A 27,842-nucleotide genomic window follows, 5' to 3' on the forward strand; every position below is an offset into this window, starting at 1 on the left:
GAAGGCTCTAGACTCAGCAGGTGAGGGTTCCTGCTCATTTCTGTTTCCAGGTTTTAGCTCCAAACTGTTGTTTTTTTTTTTTTTTTTTTTGAGAGATGTGTTTTCACCGAAGGGGATCAGAAATGGCTTCTTTTGCTTTCCTAAAAACAAACAACTTGTGAGTTAAATATATGTATATGTGTGTGTGTGTATTTTTAAAATTATACAAGTAATTCCAAAGTATATGAAGTTAAAAATGAAGTTCCCTCTCTTATCATGCCCTATGGAACTTTTTCTTCTCTACCTAATTCCGAATTATTGACCTCTCTTACCAGCTTAGTGAGTATCCTTCCAGATCTTTTACTACATGCGTACAAGCACTAAGATGTTGAGATTGTTGGGGTTTATAAGGACCTACTGCCCAGCTGCTCTTTGGAATAAGCAAACTGCAAAGAGAGAAAAGGAGAGAAAGAGAGAATGGTGTGGTACTATTTATATATATAAATTTTATAATATAATTATATATAAATATATTACAAAATATAATATATAATATGAATTTTAAATATAATTTAAATATAATATAAATTATATTATATATAATTATATATATATTTTTATATATATAAGTGGGACCATGCCATTCTCTCTCTCTCTCCTTTTCTCTCTTTGCAATTTGCTTATTCCAAAGAGCAGCTGGGCAGTAGGTCCTTGATTCTCTGAAATCTCATTTCCTGCTTCAAGGGGGAAATGATAAGAATAGTCTGTCGCAGAGATAATTTCTGAGTCCCTCGCTTTTGGGATGAGTCCTAGTGAGACGAGCTGACTGCCCATTTGTAGCAGACGTGGGGCCTGAGCCCATATCTCCGTCTTTGACATCATCAGGGCTATGCGTTTGTTAAGAGGACCTGTCTTACCCCTTTAGATCCATCCTGACCGCATCCCGTGGAGTCAGGGGGCAGCAGTTATTGAGGCTTGGGCCATGAAGAGCCTTGCCTAATGTTGGAGCTGGAAGGACTGGGAGCCTAGGGCTCTTTGGGTCGAGTTCAGTTTATCCAGCATTGGCTGAGGGGCTGCCGTGTGCCAGGTGCTGTGGTAGGAGGGACAGCCGGGCCCAGGGCCTGCCTGGCGGTGGTCCCTGACTGTTCCTGGTGCTCTTGGCAGAGTGGGGCCCCCTGGAGAGACTCTCCTTGTCCCCAGGAAGGGCCCTGATTCCAGACCTGGGCCAAGAGACTGGAGTCCCTGAGGAGCTATATGGGCAAAGGGTGGGTGGGGGTCTGTGACCTCAGCTGCTGCCGCTGACCCCTCACTTCTTTGGACTCTCTCCCCATCCTCCCTTCCTCTGTCTCTCCCTCCTCCCCCTTCTCTCTGTGGCTCTTTGTCCATTTGTCTCCATCTGTCTCTCTCGGCGTGTGGTTCCTGTCCCCCTCGCTCTGTTCTGTCATGCCCTCGCTGCCCCTCTCTCTCATCACATTCTCTCCTTCATGCCAATGCAGGCGTGCTGGTCACCATGACAACAGAGACAGGCCCTGATTCTGAGGTGAAGAAGGCTCAGGAGGAGGCCCCGCAGCAGCCTGAAGCAGCCGCTGCAGCGACCACCCCTGTGACCCCCGTGGGCCACGGCCATCTCGAGGCCAACTCCAATGAGAAGCAGCCGCCCCAGCAGGACGCTCGGCCTGCAGAACAGGTGTGTGCCCGGGAGCGGGGAAAGAAGGGAACCAGGGTGTACTGTTGACCCACGACGTGCGAAGCACTGTGCAGGGGCCATCGTGTTCGTTTTTACATTTTATTCTCCAGGACCTCAGGAGATAACTGTTCATTTCCCCACGTTACAGTGGGGGAAACAGAGCCTCAGCAGGATGGAGTCACATCGCTATAAAGTGCTGTGTGCTTCGTCGCTCAGTCACATCCAACTCTTTGTGACCCCATGGACTGTAGTCTGCCAGGCTCCTCTGTCCATGGGGATTCTCCAGGCAAGAATACTGGAGGAGGGCCATGCCCCCCTCCAGGAGATCTTCCCAACCCAGGGATCAAACCCAGGTCTCCCACATTGCAGGTGGATTCTTTGCCATCTGAGCCACCAGGGAAGCATAAAGTGACAGAAGTGCAAGTCAAATCTGTGTCTATCTATCTACCTATCTGTCTATCTATATTGGCTGCACTACATGGCATGCAGGATCTTAGTTCCCTGACCAGGGACTGAACTCACGCCTTCTGCAGTTGAAACATAGAGTCTTAACCACTGGACTGCCAGGGAAGTCCCAAGTCAAATCTAGATCTGATGTTGAAAAATCTGTGTTCCTTCAACCTCATTTTCCTATTCCCTCAAGCTGTCCATTCTAGCTGGGCAGGCCTGGTGTGACTCCAGAGCAAAATTCATCATCTAAAGAGACAAGGAGGGGCTTCCCTGGTGGTCCAGTGGTTAAGAATATGCTTTCCAATGCAAGGGACGCAGGTTTGATCCCTGGTAAAGAAACTAAAATCCCACATGCACAGAGCAGCTAAGCCCACACTGCAGTTAAAGAGCCTGCTCACTGCAACAAAGACCTAGCACAGTCAAAAAAGAAAAACTTAAAACAAACAAAATAATAAAGAGACAAAGGATTTGGTGGGGGGGGGGTCATCTAGCCATTGAATTCACACCTCCCTTAATTCACAACAGGTAACCCAGCCAATATCATTGAGGTTATCTGTTGCAGAGTTAGGACTGATATGCAGGACTCTGACCTCCCTTCCTTCCATTAGGTCAGTCCTAGCCACTGGTGGCTCAGTGGTAAAGAACCCACCTGCCAATGCAGGAGACTCAGATTTGATCCCTGGGTCGGGAAGATCCCCTGGAGAAGGAAATGGCAACGCATTCCAGTATTCTTGCCTGGGACATCCCATTGACAGAGGACCCCGGCAGGGGCTACAATCCATGGGGTTGCAAACAAGTCGAACACAACTTAGTGACTAAACAACAACAAAACCTCATGCTTGGCCCAGTGACAGACTGGGAAGGAGGAGACCAAGCCCTGGTAACTCATGCACTGTTTGTCTAAGGAGAAAGGATAGCTCTGGCCTCTGGGTTTGGTTCTGTGGGATGCTTCTGCCTGCAGGGACGCAGTGGACCCCTCTTATGAACCCACCCATTGTACGCAGTGCTGACTCTCCTCCTGCACTTTAGACGGGGGTGTCACCTGGGGGTGTTCTTAGAGGGCCATGGCTCTCATTTTGGAGTCTGTCTTAGCTCCAGCTGCTTCCTCATTGCATCTCATTTGGATGAAATGCTATGGTGTCAAGCTCATTGACCAAATCCTTCCCTTGGTTGGACTTGCAGAGCCTAGACATGGAGGAGAAGGACTACGGGGAGGCCGATGGCCTGTCAGAGAGGACCACACCCAGCAAGGCCCAGAAGTCACCCCAGAAGATTGCCAAGAAGTACAAGAGCGCCGTCTGCCGAGTCACTCTGCTCGATGCTTCTGAGTATGAGTGCGAGGTGGAGGTAGGGAGCCACAGCCCAGCCCCAGCCCACTGGCCTCGGAGCCAGGACAGGCCTCTGGGCACTCAGCCTGGGCCAAGCCAGAGGGCGTCCATTCTTAATGGAGGCCTGGACCGACTGCCGTGTAGATGATAGGCCAGCCCTCCTTTGCCTAGACCCTGTCACCAAGGCCTAGAGAGGGCTCTTATGATTGTACATAGAATTAGATGAGGCTCTAATTTCCTGGCACCAGGAAAAGCCTTCTTAGGGTGGCTGTACCTTGGGTAGGATTCACTGTCTAGGGGCTGATCTGTAGCCTGGTAGGACCTGGGCTCTTCTATCTCACCCTGTAGATACTGAGGTTTTGACTAGAATCATTTTCATGTATTTATTGGATGGGGAGAGGGGTTCTCCCTGTGAACCACCCTGTCCAGGGCGCCAGGACAAACTGGTCACTCGAGGGTTCCATGGTAAGGTGTCCCCCAGGCATAGGGAGGCGGCGCATGGGAAGGACTGCTCCCCACAGGCTTTGTAGAAACCCCGTGGCATGGTTCTGTCCCCTAGTGGGTGGCAGGGAGGACACCTCTTCTCTGGGGTCAGCCCTCCTGGCTCCACATTTAGCGTCTCCCTTTCCTATGTTGGCTGGAACTCCCACTCGAATTCTGAACTCTGACTGCCCCCTTAGAGGTTCTGCCCCCGTCCAGGTGCCATTCCTGGCCCGTCCACATACATGGAAGGGTCCAGAGGGTGGCCTTACTGCTGAGAGTTACAAGAGCCACCAGTTTCCCCCTACCCCACCCCAGCCTCTGAGCCCTGGTCTTAAGGGACTGACTGACTTCTAAGCTCTGGGAGGCTGGTTCTGTCTTCTTTTCAGAGTTGGGGTTTTTTTTTTTTTTTTTTTTTGATATTTATTTCTTCCACAGAAGGGTTGCAGGGTGGATATCCTGGCCAAAAGAGAGGGATATCCTCTCCCTCTTCTCTTCTGCCCATGCTGGCCCCACGGTGCTGTTTCAGCTGCCCTAGGAGAGTGTGAGGGTTTGACCGAGGCCGCTTTCTCTGAAGGCCTCCTTCAAAAAAGGCCCAAAACCCAAAAATCCCTTGGTTTTTCAGCCGTTCCCACAGTCAGCCCTGATCCCAGTGACTCTGCCAGACCTTGCAGGGGCCTCCCCACCTCACTTGCCTCTGTTGGTGCTCGTCTTCACACCTGTGGGTTGGGTACCCACAAGTTCTGGGCTTTGTCCTTCCTAATCCTCAGACCTGGATGGTGCCCAGAGAGGTGCCACGCACGGATGATGGGAGCTAGGGGAGAAGGTGACTCCCACAGTGCTGCTTCCATCTGAAGCTGGTTTAGGTACTGTGACCGCCTGAAGAAACTCTCTTGCTGCTTGGATGGGGGGCGCCCCCTTAGTGTAAGGGGAGGGACCCTGGAGGAGAGTTACTCTGTGACACTGAGTCCCAGGCCCTCCTCTCCTCCCCTGCCCACAGCCGTGACCTGTCAGGCAGCTTGTCTCTTCCTCTCACATCCAAAGTTCAGATTTTTGGTTTTCTCCTCCTTGGGTCCAACTTAGACTGTTTCTCTTACTCACTGTACAGGAAGGAGAAGTCAGTCACACCCTGACGTCACTCTGGCTTCCCCCCAAGAAGATTAAGTGCTAGGAGGACCCCAGGAGGGCTTGGACGAAGGCAGTGGATGGGCTGGGATTAGTGTTCCCCCAGGGTCCCTTTGGACTTGGTGAGCAGAGCCCGGTGGGAGACAGGAGCTCTGAGATCCTCCCCAGACGCTGGAAGCCTCTTGGGGGTTTTCACGTCGTCCTGGTGGAGCCTGGGGCACCTCCCCGCCCCACCCTGACGTGTGTTCCAGCCTCATGGCATCTCTGCTTCTCTCTCTAGAAACACGGTCGGGGCCAGGTGCTGTTTGACCTGGTCTGTGAGCACCTCAACCTCTTGGAGAAGGACTACTTTGGCCTGACCTTCTGTGATGCCGACAGTCAGAAGGTACCTGGGCTGGGGAGCGGAGTTGGCTGAAAGGTCTGCTGCGGGGACACGTCTTCTCTTAAGCCCCCGTTGGCCTGGCCGCATCCTATGGCTTCCATCAATCCTCAGACCTTCATTAGGCACCTTGTCTTTTTTGGGGGGATGTAGAACCATTTTAAAGTCTTTATTGAATTTGTTTCAATACTGCTTCTGTTTTATGTTTTGGTTTTTTGGCTGCGGGGCATGTGGGATTTTAAATCCCTGATCAGGGATCTAACCCGCATGCCTGCATTGGAAGGTGACCTCTTAACCACTGGACTGCCAAGGAAGTCCCCACTAGGCACCTCCTGTTTGCACAACCCCAGGGTTCATCCATCCCTGTCTATCCTCAGTTCTCTGTCTCCGCTGTGTGCTGGTCCTTCCTTGGGACCTGCAGGTCAGCCCCGGATGAGTATCTGGAGAGCCGTGACGTGGCTTCCTGGGGAAATAACCCCGGTGCCTCCTCCCCACCCTTGGGACACTCCTATCTGAATTTCCTCCTTGCACCCATGCCAGCTGCATTACCTGTTCACCTTGCTGCCTCAGGGCAATGCTAGGCCCAGGGCCCCAGGTTCCCAGTCCTGCCTGAAGCCAGGCCTCATTCCCTCACCTCCCAATCCCAAGGGAAATGACCCAGACTGCTCACCCAGGAAAGGGTGTTCCCTGCTGGGGCGCTGTCTGCAGGGCGCTTCAGGATATTTCTGTCTCCTCACCCTACCCACGTCCCCTCTCCCAGCTCCCTCTAAGGACCTCTTGTCTTCTCCTGCAGAACTGGCTGGACCCCTCCAAGGAAATCAAGAAGCAGATCCGGAGTGAGTGACCTGCCTTGGTGGGAACGTGGTGGGGACTCCATCCTTCTTGGGGAAATGCATTCAGACCCATGAGTTCATTTGCTCTGCGTGGCAGATCTTAGGGAAGGCAGGATATTACTGTAGAGACGAGGAGCCTGAAGCCTGGATGAGAGGAATGACTGTCTGGAGTCACATAGCATGTTAGCAGAGGAGTATTCAGGATGTCAGCCCTAGGCAGCCCAGGTCTGCAAGCCCAGAAGGGACTTACAGAGTCATCTAAGACCAGGGAGCAAACTGATGGCCCTCAGAACAGCCACCCTCCTGTGCAGGGCCAGTGTTGTCTTGGGTGATCAGTGACCTTTGACTCAGAATCCTTGTCCGCATTGCACTCTAGGCTGCTGCCAACTGATCGGTAGTGAACGTGTCCTGTATTTAATAATGAGTAACTGAGGCCCTGAAAAAGGCAGTTAAAGATCACAGAGTGAGGTATTGGCCACGCCAGGTCTCCAGCCCTGGCCTCCCAATACCATCCTGCACTCTTCAAGGCCTGGAGCGAAGACAGATGAGCAGGCCAACAACCTGTCTTTTCTGGCCCAGAGGGGAAAGCAAGGCATATTGGGAGGGACAAGGAAGCCTTCAAATGGCAGAAGGGAGAGGTAGGTGGCCTCAGCCATGGGGATATCCAGTAGGTGGGGACTTGGAGCCTGGAGGCAGAGATGCCTCCACCAGGGGCTCCGCCCCCTTGGCTGTGCTTGGGCTCCCTGGTCCCCTGGCTGGAAGGCTATAGCCAAGCCTGTTGCCATGACAGCAGGCAGCTGGGTCTAGGGATGCCAGCTGACTATGCAGGAGGGGGCTTGAGAATTCTTCCTGTAGCCTCCTGTCAGTTGGAGACAAAGAGGCAGGCTCGCAGATAGAGCCCTCTCCTCTGGAGCCAGCAGGGTCCCAGGCCTGGCCTTCAGGCTCTCCCCAGGAAATTCAGCCCCGCCGGGAAGCCTGCCCCTCATGCCTGAGAGGGTCAGAACACATTCCGGTGGCTGAGAGTGTTTGAGATGGACCAGGACTTTGGAAATGCAAAGCTGCTGATAGAATCTTTGGGTCTCAGCTCCCTCCCAGGGCAGGGAGTCAGGTCTCCTCAAGTTATTGCGAAGCAGAGCTGCCTCCTTCAGTCCCTGTTCCTTTCCCCAGTTTCTACTCTTTCATCCCAGTTCTGTCTTCCGGGGCTCCGGGGAACAATTTGTTTATCCCCTACTCTACCCTCCCCATCATGTGGCTTGTGGAATCTTCCCCAACCAGGAATTGAGCCCGGGCCCTCAGCAGGAGGGTGCAGAATCTTAACCACTGGACCACCTGGGAATTCCCTGTCCCCTTTCTTGATTTGTGACAGCCCCAGCCTTCTGAAGCTGGCACCTGAGTTCTGATGTCCTGGCCTTCAGAGTTTGGTATATTTCCTCCTGAATCTCAGTGCCCATCACTCAGGGCACTGGGGGCGATTCCTCTACCTCTCCGGATTCCTGCATCTCCCTAGCAAGTGGGTTAATGATTCCTGCCTCGCTAGGTGGCGATGAAGTTTCTATGATGTGAGTGTGGACAACAGCCAGCACAGAGTAGGTTCTTCACAAAGTAGGAGGCAATCTGGTGTGATGGTTAAAAGGGCAGACATGGATCAGACTGCCTGGATTTGAATCCTGACTCCATCACTACTTCTTGTGTTAGTTAATTGTTTTCTACCTCATCATTTATCAAGTGCGGGTCACCCTTATAATTAGGGTTCTTGTGAGGATTAAATGAGTTATTAGGTGTTTAATACCTAGAACGTGCTTGCACATAGTAACACCCAGTTTGTTTTAGCCATTATTATTATTGTTGTTAATTATTGCCATTATTTTTTCTCTTTCTCTCTTTTTTTTGGCTGCACTGCATCACTTGCAGGAGCTTAGCTTCCTGGGCAGGAATTGAACCCAGTGAAAGCCCAGAATCCTAACCGTAGGCCACCAGGGAACTTTTCCATTATTATTCGGGAGACAGGAATTGTTTCCCCTTGAGGAGTCAGCTGTGGTCAGGAACCTAAGCTGTGGGGTCTTGGGATCAGAGGCTAGACTTATTTTCTACCACTGACTGGCTGGGTGATCCTGGGAGGATGACTTAACCTCTCAAAATCTTCATCTATTAAAAGAAAAGTGTACCTCAGGACATTATAAAGATTAAATTCCAAAAAACACATAGAAAGTTCTTAGCAAGCCAAGCAACCAGCACTTAGTAAGTTTGGGAGACACGACAGCTATGAAGATGGTGATGACCACAGGGACAGGATGGTAGTGAAGGTGTGGTCACCAGCCCTTCCTGGCCATGGCCATGTCCTGGATGGGCCTTGCTTTCTCACTTTGTCAGGGGTCCTTTTTTAAAAAATTCAATTAATTAATTAAAAAAATATTTATTTATTTTGCCATGCCAGGTATTAGTTGTGGCATACAGAATCTTTGATCTTCATTGCTGCGTGAGAACTCTTAGTTACAGCATGTGGGATCTAGTTCCCTAACCAGGGATTGAACCTGGGCCCCCTGCATTGGGAGCATGAAGTCTTAGCCAATGGACCACTGAGAAAGTCCCTGTTGGGGGTTCTTTTAGAACTTGGAGCCCCAAATACTCCATTGGGGCCGTCTGACCATTGTCCTGGACTATGGCCTTTCATCAAGGCCTCCTCCCTTCCCACCCCTGCTTCTTAAGTGGTCATCCCTTTTCTTGGCTCGCAGAGCTTTCCTCTAGCTAAAACCCCAGCCTTTATTTTTCTTTACTTTTTAAATGTGTACCATTGATTTTTCGTAGCTAAATGTGGAGGTTAACATTTATCCCAGTGAAATGTTTTTTGTTACTTTTAGCCCATTATATTTGCCTTTCAGTCTCATTTATAATCCATTTGAGATGGAGTCAACATCAGATAGGACAGAGTTTTGCACTGTCTGTTCTGAGAAACATTAATATGGAAGGAGGCCCGGTGACAAATGGACGCAGCAGGTCAAATGGGCTTTGGAAACTCCTGAATGCATGTCCCCCCTTTAAGAGGTACAAGGCACAGTAGCAGAGTGAGAGCTCCGAGAAACCCAAAGTCAGGAAACCTGTTTAATGTGGTACTTTCTAGATTAGCTATCTTCCCATGAATGTCCTGGGCACAGACTTTGGTGTAGAGGAGAGTGGGCTCTGGAGCCAGGTGGCCAGGGTGGGTCTGAACCTTAGCATTGGCACTTCCGAGCTGGTGACCTTGGACTGGCCATTTTGCTACCTGGGCCTCACCATCCTCATTTACAAAATGGGGGTGACCATAGGACTTGTTTACTGGGCTGTTGTGAGGTTTAATGAAGTGATGTTTGTAAAGTATTTAACAGCATGTCTAGCATGTACCATTGGTTTTCTTTCTACCTTCCTTCCCACTGCTAGTTCACAAGTCTTTTAATCTGGGCCTCAGTCTTCTTGTCTGTCAAGTGGGAATAATGTTCTAGGTTTTCTTATGGGTTTGTCCTAAGATTGCAGTTATGGGAAAACTTTGAAAAATTGCCAATGAGATGGTACATCTGGGCCACCCACTGGGAAGATGGGGCCTCTCTGATCTTTTCTCCCACCTGCTCCTCTTAGGCAGCCCCTGGAATTTTGCCTTCACAGTCAAGTTCTACCCTCCTGACCCTGCCCAGCTGACAGAAGACATCACAAGGTGAGGGCTGGGGAGGGGCGGTGTTGGAGGGGGATGGACACAGGGCCCTGGGAGACACGAGATGGAATATGGGTACACAGTGCGGAGTGCAAACCCAGATGCCCACTGAGGCCATGCAGACAGCATCAACAAGGGAATCCGACTCAGTGCAAGAGAGAGTGATGCAAGCACAGTGGTCTATGCAGTGAATCCTTGACTTCGGAGGGGGAGGTGTCACAGGGTGCAGAGGGGCTCAGTGGGAGTTCAAGAGGACAGAGCCCACCTAAAACGGTCCCTATTCCCCTCGGCAATCACATGGGCATCGGGCCCTATTGTTGGAGGAAAGCTAGATTTGAGAGTAAAAGCCACAATTTTAAAATGCTGGTGACTCATTGAAACTTTCAAAGCATATGGTGTGGGCCATCTCTGGGTAGGATAAGCCAGACACATCTGAAGGCTGATGGGCTGGGTGGACCACCCGGTTTTGACTAGGGGGATAAGGAGGGATTAGAACACAGATGCCTTTGAAAGTGGGAGTTTGGTCCTGTGTGTTACTCTGTGTTTGACTCTGAAGTATGGGAGTCAAATGGGGCGTGTGACATCCCCAGGGAGGCAAGCCCAGGCTGCTGGAGTGAATTTGGATTGTGGATGCAGGCCTTGTGCCTCAGGGCCAGTAGATAAGAAGGCTTGAGGATTAGAAGAGGGTGTGAAGCATCCCTTATGGGGCTCAGCCTGCCTCTGGAACCCAAAACAGGGAGAGCACTTTCTCTTTATCTAAGTGCGTTAGTTGCTTCAGTCATGTCCCACTCTTTGCGACCCCATGGACTGTAGCCTGCCAAGCTCCTCTCCTTGGAATTCTCCAGGCAAGAATACTGGAGTGAGTTGCCATTTCCTCCTCCAACTCTTTATCTAAGCCTCTTCCAAAGAGATAGCCTTACTTCTTGATATCCTGGGGCTGTGTCACGCCTACCACAAATAGGATGTGGTTTGGAGCTACTAAGCCAGTCCCTGTCTCCCACTGGGTCCCTCTCTAATCTCTGCCACTTGCCAAGCAATCAGCCAAGGTCAAGATACTGACTCTGGTCTTGGGAGATAAAACAGATGTTCCTGAAATAGATCAAATCTGAGGCCTTGGCCTCATTAGCCCTGCTCTAATTCCTGAGGTCAGCTTGGGTCCAGGGTGGCAGCAGCAGGGTCTAAACTTCATTCCTGAAGGGGCTGAGAGCTTTAGACCAAGACAACCCCCACCCTTCCTGGTCTTGCCCGCTGGTGCCTCCCCTCTTTGTTCCTGGACATTGGGACACCAGGAAAGAAGTTAGCCCTGCCCAGTATGGATGGCCTCAGGGAATGGGGTTGGTAGTAGCAACTATTTAGGTGTTTATTTCTTGGCCGGCGCACTGTGTGGCGTGCAGAATCTTAGTTCCCCAACCAGGGATCAAACCTGTACCCCCTGCAGTGGAAACCAGCGGACCACCAACGAAGTCCCTGTGGCAGCTGTTTAGCAAAAAATATTTAAACCCCAAATAAACTGGTCAAAATGACAAAGTGACTGGGATGAAAGACAAGTCTGTGTACTTGGCAATGATTTCTGAATTTGGAGACTTTTGAATGAAATGTTCATAAGCCCACCCTCGGTGCCTGTGATGTTTGAGCTGCTGCTGATTCTGAACCGCAGCCTTGCCTCTGAGCATACACTGAGGCTGCATGTACTTTTTACCAGAGCTCTGACTGCAAGATAATGTCACGGAGCAGTACAAACTACTTAAAAATAAAAGCCACTTAAAAGATACAAGTAATTGAAAAAAAAAAAAATGGTGAGACATGGCAAAGTGGTCAGGGAGGTACTGCAGGCTGAGAATGAACTGGAACATTAAAAAAAATACACAGTAACTTAAAAAGCAATAAAAAAATGTGTTTGAAATCGTTCTAAAAATGGTAAAATCATCCAAGTGTGCATGAAAGTTATAAAAAGTCTTGAAAGTTATAAAAGTGGTTGGAAATGTTTCTTCTGGGCCAATTTGGTTTTTGACAATTTACTTAGAGCTGTAGCCAAATTAAAAAGTTCTGAGACTACATCGGCAAACAGGTTTTTCCGGATGGTGGATTATGGTACAGAAGTGAAAATGAATAAAATCAAGTCGCACGTGCTGACATGGGAAGGGCTCTAAGGCACCCAGCTGAGTGTGAGAAGCAAGTGAGCTGCACAGTCAGATGTTGCATTTGCTAGATTTACCTGCTAAAAACTCCCCATTAATCGAAACCATGTGCATTTTTTTTTTACCATGTGCATTTTTTAAAACTTTATTTTATTGAAGTATAGTTTCTTTACAATGTTGTGTTAATTTTTGCTGTACAGCAAAGTAATTCAGTTATATGCACACACACATATGTATTTTCTTTTACGTGTTCTTTTCCACTACGGTTTATTACAGGCAATAGTTCCCCATGCTATCCAGTAGGACCTTGTTGTCTTTCTATTCCGTGTGTATTAATCATAGTTGGCACCCGCGAATCTGCAGCTCCCACTCTGTTCCTCCGGTACCACCCCTCCCCTTTGGCAACCAAGTCTGTTCTCTGTGTCTGAGTCTCTTTCTGTTTTGCAGATAAGTTCATTTGCGCCATAGTTTAGATTCCACATAGAAGTGTTATCATGTGGTATGTCTTTCTCTTTCTCACTTACTTTACTTAGTACGATACTCTCTAGATCCATCCATGTTGCTGCAAATAGCATTATTTCATTCTTTTTTATGGCTGAGTAGTATTCCACTGTATTTGGTTGGCCAAAAAGTTCCTTTGGGCTTTTCTGAAATGTCCTGTGGTAAAACCCAAATGAACGTTTTGGCCAGCCCAATACACCACATCTTCTTCATCCACTCATCTGTTGGTGGGTATTTAGGTTGTTTCCATGTCTTGGCTACTGTGAGTAGTGCTGCTATGAACATAGGCGTGCATGCGTCTTTTGGAATTATATTTTTTCTGAATATATGCCCTGAAGTGGGATTGCTAGATCATATGGCAACTCTATTTTTAATTTTTAGAGGAAGCACCATACTGTTTTCCATAGTGGCTGCACCAATTCACTTTCCCAACAGCAGTCTAGGAGGGTTCCCTTTTCTTCACACCCTCTCTAGTATTTGTTATTTGTAGACTTTTTAATGATGGTCATTCTGACTAGTGTGAGGTGGTACCTCATTGTAGTTTTGATTTGCATTTCCCTAATATTTAGTGACGATGAGCATCTTTTCATGCGCCTATTGGCCATCTATATGTCTTCTTTGGAGAAATGTCTATTTAGGTCTTCTGCACATGTTTTGATTGGTTTTTTTTTTTTTTTTTTAACTAGGTTATATGAGCTGTTTGTATATTTTGGAGATTAAGCCCCTGTTGGTGGCATCATTTGCAAATATTTTCTCCCAGTCCATAGATTGTCTTTTTGTTTTGTTGATGGTTTCCTTTGCTGTGCAAAAGCTTATAAACTTGATTAGGTCCCATTTGTTTAGTTTTGTTTTTCTATTGCCATGGGAGATTGACCTAGGAAAACATTGGTATGATTTATGTCTGAGAATGTCTTGCCTATGTTCTTTTCTAGGAATTTTACAGTGTCATTTCTTATATTTAAGTCTTTAAGCCATTTTGAGTTTATTTTTGTGTATGTTGTGAGGGCATGTTCCAATTTCATTGATTTGCATGTGGCTCTCCAGCTTTCCCAACACCACTTGCTGAAGAGACTGTCTTTTTCCCATTGTATTTTCTTGCCTCCTTTGTCAAAGATTAATTGACCATATAGGTATGTGGGTTTATTTCTGGGCTCTCTAGTCTGTTCTGTTGATCCATATGTCTTTTTCTGTGCCAATATCATGCTGTTTTGATTACTGTAGCTTTGTGTATTGTCTGAAGTCTGGAGAGGGTTATACCTCCTGCTTTGTTCTTTTTCCTCAGGATTTGGCAATTCTGGATCTTGCAGATTATAGGATTATTTATTCTAGTTCTGTGAAAAATGTCACAGGTAATTTGATAGGAATTGAATTAAATATTTAGATTGGTTTGGCTAGTATGGCCATTTTAACAACGTTCATTCTTCTAATTGTGAGTATGAGATGTCTTTCCATTTCTTTGAATCATCTCTGATTTCTTTTATTAATGTTTTATAGTTTCAACATATAAGCCTTTTACCTCCCTGACCACGTTTATTCTTGTGGTTTTTTTTTTTTTTTTTGGATGCAGATTCTAAAGGGGATTTGGTTTTTTACATTCCTTTTCTGATATTTCATTGTTAAAGTGTAAAGAAATGCAACCAATTTCTGTATGTTAATCTTGTATTTTGCTACCTTGCTGAATTCATTTATCAGTTTTAGTAGTTTTTATGAGGAGTCTTTAGGATTTTCTATATATGGTATCATGTTGTCTGCATATAATGGCAGTTTTATCTTTTCCCTACCAATTTGGATACATTTTATTTCTTTTTCTTATCTGATTGCTGTGGTTAGAACTTCTATTCAATATTATGTTGAATAGAATTGGTGAGGTGGGCATCTGTGCTTGTTCCAGATTTTAGTGGGAAGGCTTTCAGCTTTTCAGCATTGAATATCATATTGGCTGTGGGTTTGTCATAAATAACCTTTACTATGTTGAGATATGTTCCCTCTATACCCACTTTCTTAGGATTTTTTTTATCATGAATGGATGTTGAACTTTATCAAATGCTTTTTCTGAATTTAAGAAGATGATCATGTGAAAATTACATACATTTCTAGACATCCATGAAGGAAAAAGGTCTAAACACCACAGGGATAACAGGAGTAACCTCTGGGGGAGGGGATTAGGACTGAGGATGAATATAAAGAGGAAATTTAGAATTACCTCTAAAGTTTACATTTTTCCCACCATAAGTGTATATTAATTATATAATTCAAAATACATCACATTTTTAAAAAATGGCTAAAGCAGTCCTAATTTAGCTTGAAAATGAGTTCGAAATTGAAAATGTTCCCATAGTAGGAAAAATCCATCAAACTTAGAAATGAACAAAAATGCTTAACATTTCATGAAATGTTACATAACCATCTTCTAAGATACACCCAGAGTATTAACACATGACCTGCCAGTATAACACATGGCATGTCTGGGAATATTCCTCTCTGTGCTGAGCATCGATTAGTTTGGAGCTGATGGATCCATAGGAAGCTGTGGTTGGGGGCGTCTCGGGAGGGAGTGGGCCCCTCCGTGCCCATGCCCGCTCTCCCCTATCTCCAGATACTACCTGTGCCTGCAGCTGCGGGCAGACATCATCACAGGCCGCCTGCCCTGCTCCTTCGTCACGCACGCCCTGCTGGGCTCCTACGCTGTGCAGGCTGAGCTGGGCGACTACGATGCCGAGGAGCACGTGGGCAACTATGTCAGTGAGCTCCGCTTCGCCCCGAACCAGACTCGGGAGCTGGAAGAAAGGATCATGGAGCTGCACAAGACATACAGGTGAGAGGACCTCCACCCAGGCCTCCCCTGGCTCCTCGGCCCGTTGGCCGGAACCTTCCTGGCTAGACCCTAGAGGCTGTGTTGTAAGAACCCCACCTGGTTCTGCCGCTAACGTGAAGTGTGTCTGAGAGCAGATTATCTCATCAGAGGGGAATGATGGCAACTCACTATGTGACCTTAAATGACTTCTGCATGGGTGCGATAATTCCCTGGCCTTGGCCTCTGAGAATCGGTCTCTTGATCGGCCAATTGGAGATGACACAGTAATAACTATTATGTGTCCCTGGGTAAGTGTCCTAATGTCTCCATCTTAGCATAAAAGTCAAGTTTACATTCTAAAGCCAGACAATCAGGTTCACATTTTGGCTCTGCCACTTTCTAACTAGGGCATCTTGGGCTGGTTGTTTCACTTCCCCATGCTTCAGTTTCCTCATCTATTCAGTGGGCACTAATAAAATCTATGTTATAGGGTCCTAGGGGTGCTAAATGGCATGTATTAGAGACTCACTGCGTGTAATTGTTGCTCTGTGATTTGAGGGGTTGAGTCATTGATTGTGCAGTGGAAGACACCTTGTTCCAGGAGTTAGAAGGTAGTTAACTAGTTGGGTGATGGTGGGCTGGCTAATTAACCTATCTGCCCCATTTCCCACCTGTATTTGTAAGGACATAGATTATCAGTGTTTCTCAACTGCTGGTATTAGAGTAGAAGAATTCACTGTGTGAGATGTTTGGTCCCTGGACCCCAGGCTCTAAATGCCCATAAGACCCCCTCAGTCTTTGTAATAATGGAAATGTACCCCCCATTTCCAAATCCCTGCCATGAGGGTGATACCCTCTCCCTGAGGGTTCCATGGAATTAAATGGTCCTTTTAAGCTGGAAGCACTTTGAACTCCAAGTCCAGGCTTATTAGGGGAACCCAGTGTAATAAAGATACGAAAGTGTTAGTCACTCAGTCATGTCTGACTCTTTGCAACCCCATGGACAGCCCGCCAGGCTCCCCTGTCCATGAGATTTTCCGGACAAGGATACGGAGTGGGTTGCCATGCCCTCCTCCAGGGGATCTTTCCCACCCAGGGATCCAACCAGTGTCTTTTATGTCTCCTGTGTTGGCAAGCAGGTTCTTTACCATTAGCACCACCCAGGAAGCCCCTTAGTTGAGACATGTGAGATCTAGTTTCCGACCAGGGATTGAACTCGGGCCCCCTGCCTTGGGAGCATGGAGCCTTAGCCACTGGACCAGCGGGAAGTCCCCAGCACTTCAGCTTTAACAGCTCTTTTGACTTAAAGCAGACTGACCTCTAGTGTCTAGGCATCCATGCAGCAGCTCCCCAAGGTAGACAGAACACAGGAAACTGAGGATATAAGACAGATGGAAGCAAAGTGGTTGGGAATACAAACATGAAGCCACATTGTCTGGATTCAGATTCTGACTTTGATACTTAATAACTGTAGGCCCTTAGGCAAGTTATTCAAGCTGTCTATGCCACAGTTTCCTCATCTATCAAATGAGAATAGTGATATCTTCCTTGTGGGCTTGCTATGAGGATTCACATGAGTTAATACATGTTAAGTTAACATGTTAACAGTAACCAGCACAATAGTACTCAACAGATATTAGCCGTGGCTAACTGCAGAGCATGCAGTTTCCTGGCAGCTAAAGCAAAGAAGGAGCGTGGTGAATTACATAACTCTTCTTTTCAGAAAGGAGAATGTGCACCTGTTCTTCAGGGGAGATTAAATGGTTTCTGATACAAAATTCTGGGAAAAATAGCTGATGTGGGTAATAATTCAGGAGCCCCTGGGTGATTATAATAAGCAATGTCAGTCACACGGGTTTCATTGTCGTGAAGAAACAGTATTTATGGTTCACGCTTAACCCAATGGCAGAATGAGGCAAAACTCTAGACTCCTGGCTGAGCCCTTGAACGCTTCCTGGAGGAAATAGGACTAGCCCTGAGCTTTGGCAGGAGATGAGAGTTCAGTGGGCTGAAGCAGGGGGCTAAGGGCACACCATTCGGCACTGAGAGCAGAGGGGAGGGACCCGGAAGGCCCAGCTGCACTGTGCTCCGGAAGCTTTGCTTCCTGGAATCCCAGGTTCTGATCATAGCCACCTTCAGTTGGCAGGACTCGGGCCCAGGCCTTTCCTATGGCCATCACTGATCACTTTCTTTCCCTTAGGGGCATGACCCCAGGAGAAGCAGAAATCCACTTCCTAGAGAATGCCAAGAAGCTCTCTATGTATGGAGTAGACCTGCACCATGCCAAGGTACTGCTGGGGGCTGGGATTCCCCTGGTCTGGGAGTGCCCCCCGAGGGACTACCAGGGCCTTCCGGAGGGCTTGGTGTGCCAGTCTTCTCATTTCTCATTCCTTGACGCTCCATAACCCTTTACTTCCCCATGACCCTTATGATTTTTCTTATTATTTATGAACCTGTCTGTGCTGCCACCAGATTGAGAGCTTCATGAGGGAAAGACATGGGTCTGAACTCATTTCTGTATCCTGAGCACATAGCATATGACTTAGTATGCCTAGGTACCACTAAATGTTTGCTGGGTGAATGAATGATTGAGTGACTGGTGGAAAATGATCGAACAAGTGAGTGGGTGAATCAATGACAGAGTGAATGAACTGATGGCTCTGTGAGGGATACATCGGGGCGACTCCCCATGGATGCTCAAACCCTGCTCCTGAGGGCTCGTTACAGGCAGAGCCCAGAGAGGGGTTGTGGGGTGGGTGGCAGGCTGTCCTCAGGCTTGGACCCCAGACCTGACCTTGCACGGCCCCTTCTCACACAGGACTCAGAGGGCATTGACATCATGTTAGGAGTCTGTGCCAACGGCCTGCTCATCTACCGGGACCGGCTGAGGATCAACCGCTTTGCCTGGCCCAAAATTCTCAAGATCTCCTACAAGAGGAGTAACTTCTACATCAAGATCCGGCCTGGGGAGGTGAGCCTGCCTAGGGAACCCCTTCTTCCCTGGGATCAACTATGGGACCCTGGCAGCTAGACCTGGGACTTTTCCGACCTGGGATGCATAGATGGAGGTGCTAGGTGAGGAGAGGGCCCTCTTTTGCTAGGGCTCTCTACATAGACATTGCACTTTCGGTGTGTGCCTGCACGCGCGCGCGCGCACACACACACACACACACACACACACACGCTGTCTACATAGACATTGCACTTTCGGTGTGTGCCTGCACGCGCGCGCACACACACACACACACACACAGCAGTGTACCTATAAAGACAGCCACATAGAGACTTCCCTGGTGGTCCAGTGGTTAAAACAATGCACTTCAATGCAAGGGCCGTGGGTTCAATCCCTAGTCAAGGAAATAAGATCCTATGTGCCATGTGCGGCAAAAGTTACTAATAAAAAGATAACCACATATACTTAATAAAAAGATAACCACCTAAGTATATTGATCTTACACAGATCAATGAATGTATGCCCATATCTGGGCTTCCCTAGTGGCTCAGTGGTTAAAACCTCACCTGCCAATGCAGGAGATTCGGGTTCAATCCCTGGGTCAGGAAGATCCCCTGGAGAAGGAAATGGCAACCCACTCCAGTATTCTTACCTGGGAAATTCCATGGACAGAGGAGCCTGGTGGGGCTACAGTCCATAGAGGGTCTCAGAGAGTCAGACATAACTGAGCAACTAAGGTAACAGCAGCACCATGTCCATGTTCCATGTTTTGCTTACATGGGTACTCGAGTGTGTACACATATGAAGGTACACACACACATGCAAACTTGAATACTTCCACCCTCCACATCCCATGCATCACAAACTCCACTTTGTTCTAACTCTAGAATTAGGGCGAGCCCTTCTGCCTCTGGCCCCCTGTCCACTGCCCTGGCCACCATCTTTCCCCTCCACGCTTCCCCTCTCCTTCCCACTGGTCCCCCAGCCTCCATGGTCATGGTAGGCCTTTTCCCTCACAGCTGCTTAAGAGTCCCTTCCAGCAGATCAGGCCAAACCCACCCCACTCCCACTCTTCACTTGAACCTTTCAAGGGCTCTCTTTGGTGCTTGGACTCAAGTCCTAACTCTTCTGCCCACCTGCCTCTCGCACATGTCTCTGCCCTGCCGCCCCATGCCAATGGCACTCCAGCCGCTTGGGGCTTCTATTTTAAGTAAGCAAACTCTCACCTGTCTGAGCCTTTTGCATCGATGTTCCCACTTCCTGAAGTCCTCCGCCCCTCCTTCTCACAGAGCTTTGGCTCCTTTCCCATCCTCCAGCTCTCTGCTCCAAGATCCCCTGTGTAGAAAGTGTTCCCTGATAACCCTTTCTTTCTTTCTATTTATGTATTGATTTGGCTGCACCGGGTCTTAGCTGTGGCACGTGGGATCTTCGTTCTGCATAGCAACATGTGGAATCTTTTAATTACCACATGTGGGATCTAGTTCCCTGACTAGGGATCAAACCCGGGCCCCCTGCATGCGGAACACAGAGTCTTAGCCACTGGACCATCAGGGAGGTCCCTGATCACCCTTTCTAAAGTAGCACCTGACCCCCGGGCCTGCTCAGACATTCTGTCACATCACACATCTCTGTCCATTTCCTTTGTGCCCTTGTCAGTGTCTGAGATGAGCTTGTGTACTCACTTATTATCGATCCCCCTACCCTCCCCCAACCCCTGAGAATCTTCTGTTTGGTCACCATGGTGTCTCTGCTGCTTAGCCCTGGACCTGTCACAGAGTAAGGGCTTAACCCACCTGATTGATTAAATGAGTGAATAAATGAGATATATATATATATAGTTTATATATATATTTATATAAATAAATAAGCAGGCCAGAGTCACACAGGCCTGAGAAGAGGTGCAGAAAGCCTGGACTGGCGGCGGGAGTGGGCCCAGGCCCTCCTTCTGACCCGCCCTCCCTGGTTTTGCAGTACGAGCAGTTTGAGAGCACGATTGGCTTTAAGCTCCCGAATCACCGGTCAGCCAAGAGACTGTGGAAGGTCTGCATCGAGCACCACACGTTCTTCCGGTGAGCCTGCGCCTGGGCGGGGTGGGTACTGGGGCTGAGTTAGAGGCCGTGTGAGCGGATGTGGATAGTGTCTGTGTCCTGTCCATAGAAGGAGCCAGTAGGGACTCTAGGAAAACCCTCCTCCTCCTCCTCCTCCTCCTCTTTCCCCAAGCCTCTCCCCTTCTGGACCACTTAGAGTTGTAGGAGGAGAAGGGGGCGACAGAGGATGAGACGGTTGGATGGTATCATCAACTCAGTGGACATGACTTTGAACAAACTCTGGAGATGGGGAAGGATAGGGAAGCCTGGTGTGCTGCTTTCCATGGGGTCACAGAGTCAAGACATGACTGAGCAATTGAACAATAAGAGTTGTCGTAGCTGGTGGGACAGCGGGATGGAAGGCCAGCTGTGGTCCAGCCTTGGGTCTGGCATTGCAGGTCTGGTCCTCCCTCCTTACCTCCACCCCTCCATCCCTCCCCTGCAGGCTCGTGTCCCCTGAGCCCCCACCCAAAGGCTTCCTGGTGATGGGCTCCAAGTTCCGGTATAGCGGGAGGACCCAGGCACAGACGCGCCAGGCCAGCGCCCTCATTGACCGGCCCGCGCCCTTTTTTGAACGTTCCTCTAGCAAACGGTACACCATGTCCCGCAGCCTTGATGGAGGTATGCCCCGCACTGGAGGTTGGGGGACAGGGGTGTGTGGAGGGTACATCACACTTGATTTGCACCAGGCCTGGAGGCCCAGGAACACTCCTGCATCAGTGGGTTAGTTCAGCCTCTGGGTTTCCCTCCTGCTGGAATGTGACACTGCCAGCTCTCTGGGCTTCCCACAACTTCCCTGAGCTATGTATGGCCTTTTGGGGTCCCTGGTTCACCGTATGGTTTTCTGGGCCCCCTTCCTAAGAAGCTGAGCTGTTCACAGCTTGTCACCATACTGGAATGGTTTATTGTAACTGCATTGAGGAGCTGGTGATGTCCTACCAGAGGCAGAGTTATTCCCAATCATTTTTTTGGTTCCACTGGGCTCTGGACATCTAAACACAGGGCACTTTCCACTGCCCCCATTTTTGTTGAGTTGATAAGGGCCCTTACTATCAATGAGAATTGCCCGTACTGAGGCCCAGAGAGGTTGTGTAATTTATCCAAGGTCACACAGCCAACAAGAGATGGATTTGTGATTTGAACCCAGGTTCTAAAGCTGTGGAATCGGGAAAGGACCTGGGGCTGGAGGCAGCTCAGTTGCCCTTGTATGAAGCAGACCAGGGTTTCTCAAAATGTAGCCCCAGAACCAGCTGTGAGCTTGTGAACTTGAGGAGTCTTAGACCTTGATCTGATCCTACTAAATCAACACCCCTTAGGGCCCAGGACTGTCCAGGATATACACACAAGTTTTTAGGAGAGATTCAGGAGCCCCATGGGGCTTTGGGAGTTAAGCAGATCTGAGCTCCCCTGCATTGGAAGCACAGAGCCTAAACCAGGGAAGTCCCCCAAAACAATAACATTCGTGAGCCAACACTGATCGAATTAGCTCACTCAGTGCTAGCCACTTCTCTTAGACACATCAGTTTATTTGTTCCTCCTCTCAGTTGTCAGAATTAGCTACTGTTTGTAGATGAAGCAACTGAGGCCCAGAGAGGTTGTGTAATTTACCCAAGGTCACACAGCCAAGAAGAGATGGAGTTGAGATTTGAAGCCAGGCTCTAGTGCTATAGAGTCAGGAAAGGAGCTGGGGCTGGAGGCAACTCAGTCACCATCCACGTGACCTGGGAAAGCCCACTCACTCCTTGGGGCACTGGCTCCTTATCCCCAGGGTGCTGGGGCTGTTTGAGTGTCTGCTCTACTCCAGGCGTGGCTGGGCAGGTGGTGGGCTGGCTCCCAGTCCCTGCGCCTGGGAGATGACTCAGGAGATGACTCACACAGCTGCCCGGCCATCTCTGCCCACTTCAGCAGAGTTCTCTCGCCCAGCCTCCGTCAGTGAGAACCACGATGCAGGACCAGACGGCGACAAGCGGGAGGAGGACGGCGAGTCTGGAGGGCGGCGGTCCGAGGCTGAGGAGGGAGAGATCAAGACCCCCACCAAGATCAAGGAGCTAAAGGTACGAGGCTGGCTTTCTTGTTTCCTCTGACCTGGGGGGTCAAGAGGCTGATCCTGGGTCTAGGCTCAGCCTTGACCTTCAGGTACCCCACGCTGTGGCCAAGCAGCCTGCTGTGCGGTGCACCATGGACAGGGCCTTGCCCTTGGGCCATGCTCCGTACCTGGAATTGCCAGGTGGGGTGGGGCATGCTGCCCACCCTGTACCCTTCCCCTCCTTTGGCCCTGCTGTCCCGGAGGGGCACTCTGCCCCCTGGTGGACTCTGGCCTCCTCTTGCTCACTCCTGATTTGCCCCTTTGCCTCTGATCTGGGTCTGCACAGCCTTCTTCCACCCATGATGGGGTGTCCCTGCAGACCATGGGGTGAGGTTCAAGTGTGACACCTCCTGCTGCCACCCCCGTCTCCCACCAACCTGTGCACACGCTCATGCAGGTCCACATGGCCTCAGACTCACACGCGTTCACTCATAGTTGTATACCACTCTCACCCATAGGGTTATGCACCCAGACGTGCAGACAGCCTGCGTGCGCACACAGGCACGTGCACACATGGGTGTAGTGTGTTTCTATCACGCACCTCGGAAACACAGGCCCCTGAACACACTGCCTGCAAGAAGCGTGACTTTCCAGAACCCCTACGTCCCATCGGCTGAGTGCAGCTGCCCGCTTTGCCTGTGGTCCTCCCACCCCCTTCTTGGCCTTCTTGGGCTCCCTGCTTCCCGCACCTTCTGACGACCTCACTGCCCTGCTGGTGGCCCAGCCAGCAGCCCACAGTGCTCCGGGCTACCTGCTAGACCAGGGCGGTAACGGTTGTCTCTAATCCATTTGCTCTACTGATCCTGCTGGTTCCTTTCCTCCTCCCATGTCCCGCTAGCCGGAGCAGGAAACCACGCCGAGACACAAACAGGAGGTACTGCGAGGGGTGCCTGTCCCCACCCACCCAGCCATTCATCGTTTGTCACCACCGTCCATCCCAGGCTCATATCCCGGCTCATATCTCAGCTTCTTCTCCACTCCCAGCCATCTCTCTCCATCACCCAAGGCCACCCGCCATCACTCCCTCCCTGTCTTAAGCTCATGGATAGACTCCCTCCCCTCAACAACCAGCCATGCTCCCCTTTCTCCCTATCCCTCCCTCCCCCAGCTTCATGTTCTGCCTCTCTACCCCATGCTTGCTTCCCACTTGCTGATCATCCCCACTGTGTCGCCACCCCGATTCTTGTGATCCATGATTCCATGATTTTATTGAGCTCATCTCCACCCCCATTTCCCTCAACCCCTGTCCCAAACCCTTCCTTAGACTCCCCTTCGTCCACCACTGTCTCGTCATGCCTCTACCTCATCTGTGTCTGCTGCATCCCACCCCAAACTGCTTTTTGTATCTATTGACAGCCGGATGTGGGTGGTGGGGTATGGGGGGTGGAGCCTCAGAGCACATCTGTCTTCTCAGACCCCTGGCGCGCCTCCCACCACCCTGGTGGGACTGCCCCTGCTCCAGCTCCACCAGGACAGCTCCCCGCTCCCCCTCCCCCTCCCCTTCTCTTCTTCCTCCTATTTTTTGATTCTCTCAACTTATTCCTCCTGTGTTAACCACACCTCCTTTCTTTCACATAGTCTCCAACTCTTCCTTTGAAACTTAACTGCCAGAGAAGTGGGTCTATGGGCTGCTGAGGGAAAGATCAGAGGCTGGGGCATCAGAAGGGTCTGGCTTCTGGGTCCTGAGATCTGGGTTTCAGCCCCAGTTCTGCCACTGATTCTTTGAGGGTCTCGGGAAAGTTGTCTCAGGCCCCAGCCCCCTGTCTGCACAACAGGGCATTCAGATTAGGTTTCCCCAGGCCCTTAGCCTTCGGGGATCCACCGCTCCCTCCAGCCTGGGGGAGCACCACATGCCCATAGGGCCAGGGCTGCCGCTTCTGGATGGAAGGTCACCAGCCATGTCTTGGGTTCATGGTGGCCCAAGCCCACCATCCTGTGCACGCTCTCTCAGATTTGATTGCTCAGACAGATGTCGTCCTGGGGCAGCTTTGCTCAGGAAGGGGTACAGGAGGTACAGACAGATGTCTGGAGGGGAAGCAGAGCCTCCGTGGCACTGGTTTCTTTCCTGAAGTGACTTCAGAGTCAGTCCTGGTGGATCCTTGGATGTCAGACATAAGCCCAGGGGAAGCGTCTAGCCTTGTCAAGGGCGAGCTTGCCTCCCAGGCAGTTCCAGAACTGCTGATACGACTTTATCATGAGCTAAGATTGTCTGTTTCTTGTCCTGAATCCTCAAACAGCTTTGCAGATAAGGGTCCATGGGCTTCCAGCCCACCTGCCCTGCCTCCAGAAGTGGGCAGACCACTTCCCGCTTCTCTGCAAAGGCTGGTCCTTGCTTGAACTCAGGGCAGATTACTACCTCATGCTGTACTGGCCAGAGCTCTGACCTGACAGTTTAATAAGGACACACCTCTGACTCCAGCTATACCAGGCTTGGTTCCTGTGCCCAGCCTTGGGACTTACCTCCCTTCTTCCTGGTCTCTAACGGTAGTCTTCCTGAGCACCTCACGGAGCCCCAGTTTCTCCATCTGGCTGTGTCTCACCCTGTCTGCTCTTGAGGAGTGGGTGCCCACAAGGTATCTGGAAGATCCTGGGTGGTCGGGGAAGGTAGTGGCTCACAGCAGAGAATGCTGAACGTCATCTCTCCCCAGTCCCTGACGTGGAAGCAGGATGCTTTTTCCTGGATGTCCCTGGCTTTAGAAGGGCCCTACAGAGCCTGAGCAGTGACACACATTGGGCTAAGAGGGGCCTAGACTGAGAATCCTACTTAAACACAGTGGTCCAAGGCTTGGCCAGAAGTGGGGACCAGGATCCGGGGAATGACCAGAGCAGCCCAGTGAACAGAGTTGGTGAATCCTCACTGTGACTTGGAGTAGTAGCCAGAGGAAAGGCACACGTTATGAAACTAAACGGAACTTTACCCAGACCCGTGGGATTTGAGTCGACCTAGGTGCTCCGAGGCCAGGAGCCAGTCCGGGAGAAGAAAAGGTGGTACTTGGCCAGACGTCTCCTCTTCTTGATCTTGAGTGCTTTTTGTCCTTCTGTCTGATCTTGAGTGCTCTTTGCTCTTCTGTTTAATCTTGGGTGGTTTGTGCACCTGTTGGGGCTTATCATCCTTGCTCTGCTTGGCTATGGAGTGCTGTGAGGGTAAGGCGGGGCCATGGATGGGACCCACTTTGCTGATGGAGGGCGGTGATGGGGACCATCACCATCTTCACCCACGCCTTGCATCCTTCTCTTGGAGCTGTTCCTCTGACAGCTGACTGTCCTCTCCGTGTACCCCTAGTTCTTAGACAAGCCAGAGGACGTCTTGCTGAAGCACCAGGCCAGCATCAACGAGCTGAAGAGGACCTTGAAGGAACCCAACAGCAAACTGATCCACCGGGATCGAGACTGGGAGCGGGAACGCCGGCTGCCCTCCTCGCCTGCCTCCCCCTCCCCCAAGGGCACTCCTGAGAAAGTCAATGAGGTAGGTCTCACCCTGAGCCCCTCAACTGGGGCCTTGGATAAAGATGGTGGGGAAGGTTGCCATGTCCTGACTTATCACTCCCCTCCACACCCCACTGCTGCATAAGGTGGTGATGGGAATGGCGCAGCGGGTTAAGCCAAGAAAGACAAATTTACGCTGTCTTGGACTCTTGGGCCTCAGGGACCACCTTGAAATGCTCTAAAGACTCACTGTAGCTGGGAGTATTTCCCTTCCATCAGCCAGAATATAATGGAGAAGGGGGTGCTGGTTAGAAATGCAGGTTCTGGGGCCCCACATCAGACCTATTGAATCAGAATATTTGGTGGTAGAACCGTGGAGTCATCATTTAAACAAGGAAATCCTCACACATATCCTAAGTTTTAAGAATCCTGGCTGCTCTGTCCAGTAACCGCACCTTTTTATGCCTGTGGTGAAAACACGGCTGGGTGGTGGGGGCGGTGTTCCTTCCTGGGAGGATCCTCAGAGCCCACCAGAGGGGACCAGGTCCTTTAGGAAAGGCAGAGCTGTTCTTGATACTCCAAGAAAAGGTCCCACTTGACACGCCTGTCAAAGTGGAAAGCACGGGGTGTTTTTTCAATGGGAAAAGAGAAAAATAGGCTCTTGAGAATTCCTGTATTTATAATCCCAAACCGTTATTTTTAGCGCTGCTACATCTTGGCACTCTTTCCCCGCTGTTGACACTCAGGTGTTTTCTCTCTAGTGCTGCTGCTCACTGATCTCAAACGCATCTGAGGTCTAGACTTAGAGTGGGTTTATATAGTGGCTCTGCTGCCTGCTAGCTGGCTGACTCTGGGCTTGCTACTTAACCTCTCTGAACCGCTGTTAAGTAGAGATAATAAAAGTCCCTAGTTCCTAGGACAGTTGTGAGCAGCCAATGAGACAAAGCAGGGAGGGACAGGCAGAGGACCTAGATACTCAGTGTGAGTTACTTCTTTCATCTGGAGAGCCTTGGGACAGAAAGTTAATTTCAAATCAGAATCCTTTTGAAACTTGGGAAAGACCCTGGAAACCTACTTGGTCCAAGGTCATCTTACACACAGGGCACAGAAAATCAGAAAGGGGAAGACCTTGGACTTAATCAGTGTCATAGCTGCTAGAAGAGGAGCCGGAATCTGATTTTCTTGTGACCCAGGCCATTGTATTCGCTATTAAATCACAGCTGCCTGGGAGCAAGACCAAACCATGTGGAGACCAGGACAGAGTCAGTTGTGCGTGTGCTGCCCTTTAATGCTTTGAAAATTGGTGACGCAGCTGTGATCTAATAAGCGAGCCTTTGATTGAATCAGTACTCCTGTGGCCTTGACATGCAGGGTGACGGAGGGCCTCATCCAGTGAGGCTGCTGTAGGAGCCCCCTGGTTGGTGATTCACAAAGTCACGGGTGCTCTGGAGGCCTTTAAGTCTGGTGCCATGGAGGAGGGCACCTGTCTTCACCCTCTGAGGGCTTCTGTGGTCCCCACCGGCACCATCAAGGACGCTGAAGACCCTGCATGGGGCTGTGGGGCTGATCTAGTGATCCGGTTACATGCCCCTCTCCTAACTTCCCTGAGAGACTCTTGTCCCTGGTGGCCTCTGTTCAGTCCTGAAGTCGGAGAAGTGGATGCTCAGGCTTCTGAAAGGGTCGGACTCCAGCTGAGAAGGGAAGGCTGAGCCCAGAACAGGGCTCTGGAGAGTAGAGGTGCCTCTGAGGAGGTGGGTGCCCCACCTGCTGGTGACAGCTGGAACTGCTAGAAGGTGCATCTTATTAGAAGGTGGAGTCTCTTCTACCTCCCACCGCCCCACCGCCCCTGTAAGAAGCATAGTGCCTTGTCTGGTCCAGGAGCTAACCTCGGAGCGATGGACAATTTAACTGGCT

The 27,842-nt window shown here is 50.0% G+C and overlaps 1 protein-coding gene across 12 annotated transcripts in view; it reads left to right on the plus strand.

The window, feature by feature from the left end:
- Positions 1 to 27,842, plus strand: part of EPB41L1 (erythrocyte membrane protein band 4.1 like 1) — a 165,248-nt gene that overhangs the window by 106,430 nt on the left and 30,976 nt on the right. For 8 of the 12 annotated variants that reach the window (XM_070381659.1, XM_070381663.1, XM_070381664.1 and 5 more), the window contains 12 exons: positions 1,476 to 1,666; positions 3,299 to 3,463; positions 5,330 to 5,434; positions 6,222 to 6,264; positions 9,871 to 9,946; positions 15,179 to 15,397; positions 17,577 to 17,664; positions 18,195 to 18,347; positions 20,301 to 20,398; positions 20,862 to 21,037; positions 22,322 to 22,470; positions 25,786 to 25,968. In XM_070381659.1, the coding sequence (XP_070237760.1) occupies positions 1,490 to 1,666; positions 3,299 to 3,463; positions 5,330 to 5,434; positions 6,222 to 6,264; positions 9,871 to 9,946; positions 15,179 to 15,397; positions 17,577 to 17,664; positions 18,195 to 18,347; positions 20,301 to 20,398; positions 20,862 to 21,037; positions 22,322 to 22,470; positions 25,786 to 25,968 (1,632 nt within the window). In that variant the 5' untranslated portion in view covers positions 1,476 to 1,489. Of the gene's footprint in view, positions 1 to 1,475; positions 1,667 to 3,298; positions 3,464 to 5,329; positions 5,435 to 6,221; positions 6,265 to 9,870; positions 9,947 to 15,178; positions 15,398 to 17,576; positions 17,665 to 18,194; positions 18,348 to 20,300; positions 20,399 to 20,861; positions 21,038 to 22,321; positions 22,471 to 25,785; positions 25,969 to 27,842 lie in introns of those variants that run through there. The other 4 variants (XM_070381657.1, XM_070381667.1, XM_070381669.1 and 1 more) reach the window with 2 other exon arrangements.

The sequence above is a fragment of the Bos mutus genome, chromosome 13 (genome assembly GCF_027580195.1).
Source record: "Bos mutus isolate GX-2022 chromosome 13, NWIPB_WYAK_1.1, whole genome shotgun sequence".
Classification (NCBI taxonomy): Eukaryota; Metazoa; Chordata; class Mammalia; order Artiodactyla; family Bovidae; genus Bos; species Bos mutus.